Below are 10,895 nucleotides of genomic sequence, written 5' to 3'. Positions count from 1 at the left end.
GTCAGCTAACGGTTGTGTCACAGCTTTAGCCCTTAGAGTGTTCTGTAGTCGGTAGATGTTAGCTTCTCCGTATTACACAACTTAACAGCGCTGTGCTGGCAGCAGGAACCAAACATGTACCAAATCCACCTGCAGAACCCTGCGTGTTACGTGTTCTGCAGCCAGAAAAGCATTGGTTCCACAGCACATGTGAGCGTTACGCAGTCAGCGTAGCTACGACGTGAGGCTAGTCAGACTGCAAACATGAACGCACTTGAAGAGCTCCTTTAGTCTGCGAGCGTTTCCAGCCTCGAGTAATTCAAATCGACAGGAGAAGGAATCCTGGCCACAGTCAGGTTGGCACGTCACTCAAGTACCTCTTAACTGGTGACTACTGTTCAGACAAACAGCCAGCCAGCCAAAGGGCATCCACACTTAGATATTTGTCCTGGACGCTCGGCTGAAAGATGCTGAATCTAGTATGAAAGCAGTGATTAGTCATTATTTGAACTTGGTCGGCTGAGTTTCTGTGGCTGTTTTCTCAACTCCTCCTGCATGTTTGTGTGCCCCTCTGATGGTTGTAGGGTTCGCCAGTGTTTGTCCATGCTGGGCCCTTCGCCAACATCGCCCATGGCAACTCCTCGGTGCTGGCAGACAAGCTGGCTTTGAAGTTGGTGGGACGGGACGGCTTTGTGGGTAAGAGCACACAGTCATGCATACAGATGGCACACACACAAGCATGAAACCTTTGAGGATGACAGACAAGAAGATCCTGACTGTAGAGTCTCAGACGTGCAGGCCTTTAGAGCCTAATCTTTATCAGCAGGACAGATTAAACCGTAACATTCAGTTTGATGAACTTTAGCTTGCTCCCCTGCTGCCCTTCATTCATTTCATTTCTAGCTCTGGTTTACCTGGATCTGCTGCACTAGTGTTGTGTTGGAGTCCTGCTCCTGCGTAACTTTCTAAGAAACTCGAAAGATTGTGTAAAAAAAACATGGGAGAGAGGAAGGAAGCTGGTGGATAATCTTAAGAGCCCCTGGAATGCTTCAGAGTAAACCACACTGATCCCTTCAGCGTCAAAGCAGACTAAGTATTTCCATTTTTATCTGTCTATCTATCCTGCTGCTCTCCTTCTCTCTTCATCTGCTTTGGCTACAGAAGTATGTTTGGAATGTATGTGTGTGTGTGTGGAGTGTTCCAGGTTATGTCCATGCACATCTCCTGCTGGCTGATGTTTATGTGATGCGACACATGTTTTCTGTGTAAAAGCGTTCAGGGTGGATGCACAGCGCTGAGCTAAACTCTAATCTGTAACTTGGGCACGTGTGGGCAAAGAGTTGGACACCACAACACCAAGCCCAGAAGCTGCTTTATTTCTCCACCCCACTCGTTTCCATCTGTCTGTCTTGTTCCCTCCTCCTGGTCTGTGTTTGTTACCTGACTCTCAGGTATGCCAGGAACGCGCCCTCCTCCTCCTCCTCCTCCTCCCCTGGCAGCTGGGATGCATGTAGCCCCTCTCGCTCCCTCTTTTACTCCCTCTTCTTGGAGGATACAAACATCCGGTGCTATTTGTTGGCTCAAATGAGTAAAAACACGTAGCAGAGAAGTTCAAGAAAACAAACATTCCTGCACATCCATGTCCAGCAGCAGTGGGTACCGCCTCCGTGTGCTGCATCACTTCAGTGTCAGACATTTCATAACTGTGTCATGCTGCAGAGCTGCCGAGCTGGAAGGTATGTGCTCTGGTGTGAAATTAAAAACTAAGTTCAGATTAAAAATACGGGCCCACAGGGGCAACTAAATCCAACAACAGTCAGGACACCATGCACGACTGACACCTGAAGGTTTGATGTTTACTTCTGAGGACTTGAGCGTCCTGCATGGAGGACACCAGGGTTGCACAGATTTCTGCAGAGATGTTCTACAGCTTTTTGTTCCTTTGCTCTGCCTTCCTCTTTAAAATGTCCAGGAGGTGTTCTGTTGGTTTTAGGTCAGGCAGCGTATCTGATGAGGTTAAAGTTTGGTTTTTTTCTCACTCTTGTCTTCTTTAGAAGCTCATTTTGTGTTTTGTATTGTAATATGAATCTTCTGTCCAGCCTGATTCATCTTGATCTCACCTGACCACAGAATGTGCTCCCAGCAGCCATCACGCTTCTTTTCAGGTTCTTTAACAAAGTTTAGTTTGATGAAAGGCTGATTCCTGCAGACGGTGTTTCCACTCTCCTCGTTGGTCTCCAGACTTTCATCTTTTTCAAGTCTTACAGTCAATGTGGAGCCGTAGTACAGACATGCAGATAGACGCAGCCCATAGGTCCAGAACTGAAGAGGTTCTGGTGTCAGGTCATTTCATAACCCTGCTCATGTGAGGAAGAGCACCTGTACTTTAAATGTAGTTTTAAATGTGTTCATATTTGTTTGTGATGATAACAAGACTAAATATTCAACCTGTCAGCTTTTGAGAGGTGATACGAGTTTGAATCATTTAACCCTTCAGGTGAAACTCAGAGGAGTGAAGAGAAGAACCGACCTGTCCAATGATCACATAGGTGCTTAAACTACACCTAAACAATGTCTGACCCTGATGTACAGTAAACACACTTAAGGACCATAAAACATTATTACCCGTTAGTTCATCCTGTGCATAACATGCATTTACATCCAGTTGGATCCTCCCTGAACTCTTTTCTCATGAGACAAAGGAAGTACGTGAACTTGTTGTGAACCCGCAGGGCTCTGGGGATAATAATGAATTTACTTACAGCCATGCTTCATCATGTGTCGTATTATTGCAGCGTTCCTCAAGTCACTGGGATCTGGACTTGGAAAGCTGCTGCTGGGTGGAGGAGGGGCGGCTGCAGGCGGGTCAATCCCACCAGCCACATGTGTGTGATTCCTGTCATTAGCTGTGTGGAGGGCTGGAGGGCGATAACCCCCGATACCGACTTACCGTCAGAGTTCCCACGTCGGAAAGTCTCCGTTTTGGACTCACTCAGTCGTGTTATGTCATTTTAGTGTAACTGCTTCTTTCATAGATTTCTTCATCCTGTATTGGTTCTTAAATCAGGATCAGCACTTGAAATGCATTGTAATAGCCTTCAGGGAGTGGTGAGGATGGATGGACTTCAGAAGTAAATGGATCAGTAAGTGAATCAGCTTTATGATGAGAGATAATGAAGGCCCTTTCAGTCACAGCAGTGGCTGCCTCTCTCTTTGTTTTCTGTTCTACAGTTGGACACTTCAGACACAGTGAAATGATGAAGGAGGTGTTTTCTGACATATTAAGACCACTGATTAATTAATAAAATAATAAACACTGTAGTTAGTAACAGCCAGAGCTGTGCCTACAGCGGGGCTTCTTGTGCAGACCTCTGACAGGACGGAGACGGTGTTGTGGGCGTAGCCGACTTTGCAGCATTTGTGTGTGTTTTTATTGGCTCTGATGCCAGAGCTTTGACTTGTCGTCCACCTTCCAGCTCTCTGTCTGTTCATAGCAGCGTGGACCTCCTCCTCCCCTCTGCTCTGCCCGGTTCAGGCTTGTTGCACAGAGCCAGAAGCTTGTGAGCGTTTCCTTCCAGCCTGCTGTGTGATGCTGTAGTGGGAAACTTGCCACTCTTCTTCTCTCCCTGTAAATATGCCTCGCCGTGCTCTGCTGAGCATTCCTAGTCTGAATGTTTCACTCTGTGGGAGATCACAGAAGGTTTTGGAAATGTCCACAAACACTGCACATGAGAATGTGATGTTCACTGGCAGGGATTCAGCATCCAGAGCTTTGCTAATGAGAAACACTAGACTCTGTCAGCGGCTCGTAGCCAGAAGGTCTCGCTGCATTCTTGTGCTCATCGCTTTATTTGTTCTCCTTTATCCAGAGATGCTTTTTATGATGCAAATGACGCAGCCCCCAAACCACAACTTGTGCTTCACCACATTACTGTCGTTTATCTTCCCAGAACCTGTAAAGTCCTGTTACTGAACCCGTTTGGTTTCCTTTTCAGCGTGATTTACTTTTCTTCTCTGTTTTAAATTTAATGGAGCTCCTTGTGTCTTGCTATCCCTCCTCTCTCTCTCTTCCTTGAGGTGAGTTGTGCTTTCACAGCCAGACGAAGCAGTTTCATGTATTTATTCATCATAAACCCTCAGAGATGTTCTTTTTCTAGTGTCAGACACTGTAAGCTGCAGTGAATCACTCTTTTCTTCTCCAAGGCGTCAAGGCGTGTTTTTTGTCTTTTTTTTTTGTAGTATTATTTTATCTTTGAACAATTATTATCTTATCCTTTCTTTGTGTAGAGTCAGTAACCTTCTGGTCTTTGTATCTGAGGAGGATGTGTGCTGCTCCTGGAGATAGACGCTGTGCAAACACTCTCACGTCTGTACGAGCCTGTAAGACGTGAAACTGATCACATTAATTTATCATCCTCTTAATCAAATTAAATGTTAAAGGCTAAGTGTTTGGTCGTTGTGCTCTGCTGCCCACACACCAGAACACATGTGGCCGGGACACAGATGTGCAGGACGACCCGGTACAGATGGGAGGTGTGGAGCAGGAGGCTGATCTCAGTGGGTCTGGTCTGACTCTCTGGTTGGAGGGATCACCTTTAAAGCTAATAGAGCTTTATTAGAATAATACCATGGTAATAAGGATGATTAAGGCTGGCTGTCAGAACAGTCCAGCCCCTCAGTCTTTCCTCCTCAGTACTGTCTCGTATGTCTCTCATTCAGTGGACGTCCTTCTGGGTCTCATTTAATGACTAGATTTGCTTTAAGACTGTTTTCTGACTGAACATCATGTGTTTCTGGACAGGCTTCTTGGTCTAAAGGTAAATGGGTAAATAATACTTAAACCAGATTACTTTTACACATAGTAATGTATTACCATCTCATTCAGCGGGACTGTTGCAGAACAAGGCCCGTTTTTATGGTTCAGCTGTTCCTAATGTACCACGGACTGTTAGCATGAAGTCACTTTGGCGGGCTGCTCGACATGATGTGGACCTGTGGGAGGAATTCAAAACAAGCATCACTCCTCTGAATGACACCACGTCATGGTCAACGTGAAGGCTTGAGTGGTCTCCTTTGGTGGTCACAAAGAGTTCATGGAGCTTTTTAGCTAAAGTGGACTTCATCTGTCATAAATACTGAGTGGCAGGAAGAAGCTTGGGGTGACTTATCTGTTAACCTCTGTTCTGTGATGACATGTGGAGGTTTGTCACTGTGAGGAATGCTGCCTCATGGTGGATCCTCACAAGCCTCTTCAGCATCACTGCAGTCCGTCCTAACAACACCAGGAGAGCAGGAGAACGGTGCAGGTTCCCTCAGCATCACCTAACCTGGAGCTGGTACTTTTCTTTTCCCAATAACAGCCCTGAAAGTTCTCAGCAAAGCTAACAAAGCATAAGACCTCCTTAAAACAGCCGGCAAGTTTCTACAATAGGAAGCAGCCTTAAACGGGGCCTCGCAGGCTGCCGTACTCTGATAGGACAGAGGTCCAGCGCTGTGACCAGCAGCAAGCACTGGCTGGAGAAATGAGACAAAGGCTTCTGAGCTTTCCACTGTAAGACATTAAAACACATACTTTGGTGAAATGCAGCGATGCCAGACCTCCAGGTTCTGCTGCGTTTACTGAGTTTAGCTTTGAACTGATGGACTTCTTTCACTGGGACCAAAGGTGTGAGTGGGTTCATTTCCACAGCAGAACTCAACATCTAAACAAACAACTAAGCACATTTAAAAAACACTCACATGGCTTCAGACATTACAGTTCAGTCACCTGTTTCCAGATCCAGTCCTGTGCTCAGTCCGGCCTGTGTGTGACTTGTGTGTAAATCATACAACATGTCATTAACGTAGAAACAGACTTGGAAGCTGTCCTTTCTGCTGGTGGACAAACATTTATCTCTTCTTCCTTCCAGCTAAGCCGACTGCACAGTAGAAATACAGGAGAGGAGAAGCTCCCTGAGATCAGCCTCCTTCGTCTTTGTTTGAGGCTCTGGTTTTGGCCCAGCAGTGTGTTTTTAGTACAGCGGTGCCACACACACGAGTAAGAGGAAACTTTATCTGAACAAGGCCGTCATTCCAGGTGGACTCTTTGCTTTGTTTGGAGCCTGTTCAAGAGGCCTGGTGGAGGGCCGCTCATATCAGAGGCCCTCTGTCTCTGTGAGAGCCCTTTCACTGAACCCATTATTCAAACAGCGCTCTCACAGAAAGCCGTCTGATTCACCTCCTATTCCCATGACTCTCTAAGACCGACGATCAAGCTCACGTTCATGTACCAGAACCCGGTCCATGACAGGATCGGCCACTTTCTTCTTCTCCAGTTTCTATCGTTGTTGGCATTGTTTTGTTGAACAGAACATTAAACATGGTGTATTCATCACATGGTTTGTCCAGAAGAGTAGTTCCTCTGTTCACAGCTCTGTCTGCAGCACATGTAGTCGAGCAGCCATCACAGCTGAGCAGACAGCGGCACCAGCTCAGTCGCTTTCTTCACGATTTGCTGACTAGTTTGTGAAATACTTTGCTGGAAACCAGTGACCCCAGCATCAGCATTTTGCCTCTTCAGTATAACTCTAACACACTTTGTGTACATGTGTATAGTAAACAATAAAGTAAATGTTTGACTCTGTATGAAGCAGCATCAGCACCGGGTCCAAACTCTGGTGCTGTTTGCTTCTAGTGTGTACGGTTATAACAGTTATTTAATAAACATTAAAGTCACGAGAAGAGGTGATTCAGGTGATGAATATAGTAGATATAAAGCCCACCATCAGGTCAGCATGTCTACTTCCTCCACCCACAGAACTTTCTCTGACCACCATCTGCCTACATCTGAACATGAGCCCAGTAACTTCCTGGGAGGCAGGTTAATAAGCTTTATGCTCATGTTCAGGCCTCGTCTGAACACCTCATGTCTGTTTCCTCACAGTGACTGAAGCAGGCTTTGGAGCAGACATCGGGATGGAGAAGTTCTTCAACATCAAATGTCGAGCTTCAGGTTTGAGGCCCGATGCAGTGGTGCTGGTTGCAACAGTTCGAGCGCTGAAGATGCATGGTGGCGGCCCAAATGTAAGTAAACGGAGCTCTGGTACCAGACCACGGTACATGAGACGTGTCAGATGAGTACATGTGGACTCCTCACATGGTCCTGCTTGTATTTCTTCCTGAATTCAGTGATATATGATTAAATGTCTCCTCACCCTGAGCTAGCATCCGGGGTGTACACGGTTGATATCACACAACAGTAACATGCTTTTTTGGATCATACATTTTGAATCATGGCAAGAAAACAGCAGTTTCATCTTCCAAACAAATGTCAGCAAAAAGTTAAATGTGCTAAATGAGGTGGTGCATGACGCTGCAGCATGTTACAGAGCGTGCAGTCATTCGCTGTGTTTGTGTGTTTTCAGGTGTCAGCAGGCGCACCTCTTCCCAGAGAGTACATCGATGAGGTACGAGCCGTACAACACACACACACACACACACACACACACACACACACCTACACACACACACACACAGCAGTAAGTCCAGTCAGTGTGGTGTACACACACGCTGGAGAGCTACAGAGTCGATGGGTTCTGGCTTCATTTCCAATCCAGTTAAAATCATCGGCTGGCCTGTTTTTATTACATTTACTCATAAAGGTCAGGATGTTTTCAGGAAAATTAAAGCTATTTAAGCTCATTGGCCAATGTGAGACTCCAATTATAAAACTATCATGTGCTCATTAACATAACTCTATTTGGTAGCTTTGTTTTTGAGCCATGGCAGCCTTACGGGACCATCAGTGGTGACACAACATCCTCTTAGTGGAGCTCTGTGGTCCTCTACATTCACAACATCCCCTAACGTTGATTCACCATCTGCCAGGTGAAGGCACACCCACAGACTCTATGGCGTAACCGAGCACGGACCTCCCAGGAACTGTGCCAGAACACAACAGCTGGGATTGTTTGTTTGCTGTAGTACGTTGTGTTTGCATGGCATGCACATAGACGACGCTTCTGTGAAAGAAAACGTATATTAACCAGGCTGTGACTGTGTCAGGCTCGCTTCTATGCCAACATCAGCAGTCGGTGTTCTGCCAGTGCGGCTTTATGCTGGTTTCTCATTTACGTAGCTGCACCGGTCCATGTACAGACTACATCTGTCCTCTCTGTGGTGCATTGCTGTAGTTGTGGTCCTTCAACATTTCTTATCTCCAACACAGTCGCCAGTGTTTGTGCACAAAGTCCAGTAGAAGCTCAGCCCCGTGGCCCACAGAGCCCACGGCAGACCGGGCTTAGGGTTAGGTTGGTGGTGTTAAGTCAAAGCAGCACGGACACGACGGTGCACAAGTATAAATGCTCACAGCAGCGTTGTAGGTTGGAGTGTAGATTCAGCGCCGGAGGTTAAACTCACAGCGTGACACTGTTACATGTGACTTTAAAAATCTTTATACTGGGTTTGTCCTTTCAGTCAGATTGGTGTAATATGGGCCAAGAAGATCCTGGAATGTGAGACATCCTGTGACGCCCTTCATAGAGATCTGTGATGCAATAAAGACAGCTTCAGATGGTACCAAACCAAACCAGTCTGCCTCAGGCCTCCAGCTGTGCTGTCATTCTCCTCCTATAGGCATAAATACTGGGCCTGGAGCATGGTTAGGATCACTTATTTAATTAACAGCACACGTTTGGTTTCTGGGTATGTGGACCTGAACAGAGCGGAGGAGGAATTCCTTCTGGTGTGTGTCTGGGTGTGCACATCCCATATCTGGCTGCAGTCACTGGCCTCTCAGGCAGCTTCAGCTGAGTAAATAATGAAGCAGTATAAGTTAATTGTGAAGCCTGTAATTGGAACCAGCAGTACAGCAAGAACCAGAGCCAGGGAAATGGATTTATGGGACCTGTATGGTCTTACTTCACTGAGCCTGCGGCGGCATGCACACACACACACACACACACACACACACAGACACACACACACACACACACACACACACAGAGACACACACACATAGACATAGACACACACACACAGAGAAACAAACACACACATATAGACACACACACACAGACACACACACACATATAGACACACACACACACAGACACACACACATAGACACACACACACACACACACACACACACACAGTGTCAGATTAGTGTACTGTGGTCAAACTGGAGTAGCTTCACAATATGTTGTTAATGTCAGGAGCAGCGTCCTGCTTGTGTAGTGTTCAGTAGGATGTTGGTGAATAAGCACACACAGCAGGACACGACCACAGACTGATAACACCTGGTCCATCACCAATCCAGGTATAATAACATAAACATGTTAGCAGCATATCCACATCAATACAAACTCACTGTTGAGTCATACATTCTGTCGTGCTCTCTGTTAGTTGGACATCCCCAGATGCTAAATGGGTAAATAGGAAATGAAGGTATTTAAACTGAGCTTCCAGTGGAATTGAGGATTTCCGGTCATACCCTGTAAATGATGCCTCTGCAGACGACCGGCCCACACCTCATCCTTCTGTTGCCCTGACAATGTAATAAAAGCTTTTCTCACTATAAGCTGAGCTTCAAGTGTCCTGATTCTGATGTACACGTGTTTCTGTCCAGTTTCACTGTGACGTTCAAGGATGTTGGAGGTGTTGTGCATCACAGGAGCTTCCATAGATCTCAGTGTAGCTGAGTTTCCTTCATGTTGAGCTGAACTACAGTGACATGTTCCTGACCTCGACTGTCTCCGCTCTGTGTCTCCTCTAGAACCTCAGCCTGGTTGCAGGAGGCTGCCGTAGTAATCTCAGGAAGCAGATCCAGATTGCACACCTGTTCGGGGTTCCAGTCGTGGTCGCAGTCAACGTCTTCAAGTAAGACACACATCCATGAACATCCAGCTTTTCTGCACAGCGTGTTAGCTCTGTAAACCCGAACCTTTTCTGAGCAGTCACGGTTTTACTGACTGTGGGCTCGTAAAGTTCTGCACCTCTGTGGAAACATGTTGGACGTAGAAAGAACCCAAAATGTCTTCTGTTCAGTAAAACAAAGAAAAAACTGAAGTTTGAACAAACCTGGAGTCGACATGTGGCCCAAAGTTCTGGGCCCAAAGCTGATCCTCTTCCTGTCAGCCTGTTGGACACATCCTGCAGCTCAGCCGAGTGAAGCCGACTCGTTCCTGAGTCCTTGTTCTGTGCTGACTGGTGGAGTTCAATAGAACCTATCAGCTGTGCCCACAAACATTTCTGGGTTTGGCAGAATCTTTTATTGTCACTGTTTAGTTTTGGTGAATTGAACTGAGACGTTTTGAATGAATGCAATGTGATGAACTGTCTGGTACCGTTTTCAGCACCAGACGGAGCTGCACCTCACGTATGATGAGTTCAAGCAGAATATTGAACCCGTTTCTGGGTCTGATAAGAAGTGCAGTTCTGCCACTTTTCTGTTTGTTAGTTTGTTGTTGTTTTTAAGATTGATGCCTTTAAAGCTGCAGCAGGTTTTGGAGTTCAGGAGGTTAACTAGACGGACAGTCTGACTAAACCACTGTTTAAGTTCATTTTGCACTGCTAACGATGTTTCCCTGGTTCTGTAGGACAGACACCCAGGCAGAGGTTGACCTTGTGTGTGAAATAGCGAAGGAGTGTGGAGCGTCTGACGCTGTGCCCTGTCACCACTGGGCTCAGGGTGGCCGAGGTTCTGTAGAGCTGGCCAAGGCTGTGACCGAGGCCACAAGCAGACCCAACAACTTCCAGTTTCTGTACAGCGCAGAGGTGAGTGCAGATAACCAGAATTCTTCTGTGTTGTAACGGATACAGCCGAGTGTTAAAGACGTGTCAGACCGATGCCTTCATGTCGTTGCTGTAACCGGCCGTAGCCCGGCCCGACCGTCACTGATGTCCTCTGTGGGAGTCCAAGTCAAAAACATCAGCTG

General features: G+C 46.5%; 1 protein-coding gene across 1 annotated transcript in view; it reads left to right on the top strand.

Moving 5' to 3' along the window:
• The window catches only part of mthfd1l (methylenetetrahydrofolate dehydrogenase (NADP+ dependent) 1 like), a 40,611-nt gene that overhangs the window by 18,781 nt on the left and 10,935 nt on the right, over positions 1-10,895 (top strand). The window contains exons 20-24 of the mRNA XM_008278661.1: positions 564-675; positions 6,902-7,041; positions 7,383-7,424; positions 9,734-9,837; positions 10,557-10,734. Coding sequence (XP_008276883.1) covers positions 564-675; positions 6,902-7,041; positions 7,383-7,424; positions 9,734-9,837; positions 10,557-10,734 — 576 coding nt within the window. The remainder of the gene's footprint in view (positions 1-563; positions 676-6,901; positions 7,042-7,382; positions 7,425-9,733; positions 9,838-10,556; positions 10,735-10,895) is intronic.

Source organism: Stegastes partitus, unplaced genomic scaffold (assembly GCF_000690725.1).
Source record: "Stegastes partitus isolate 25-593 unplaced genomic scaffold, Stegastes_partitus-1.0.2 Scaffold129, whole genome shotgun sequence".
NCBI classification, from domain to species: domain Eukaryota; kingdom Metazoa; phylum Chordata; class Actinopteri; family Pomacentridae; genus Stegastes; species Stegastes partitus.
The sequence above is the reverse complement of the archived record's forward strand: the minus strand, read 5'-3'. Positions and strand labels throughout refer to the sequence as shown.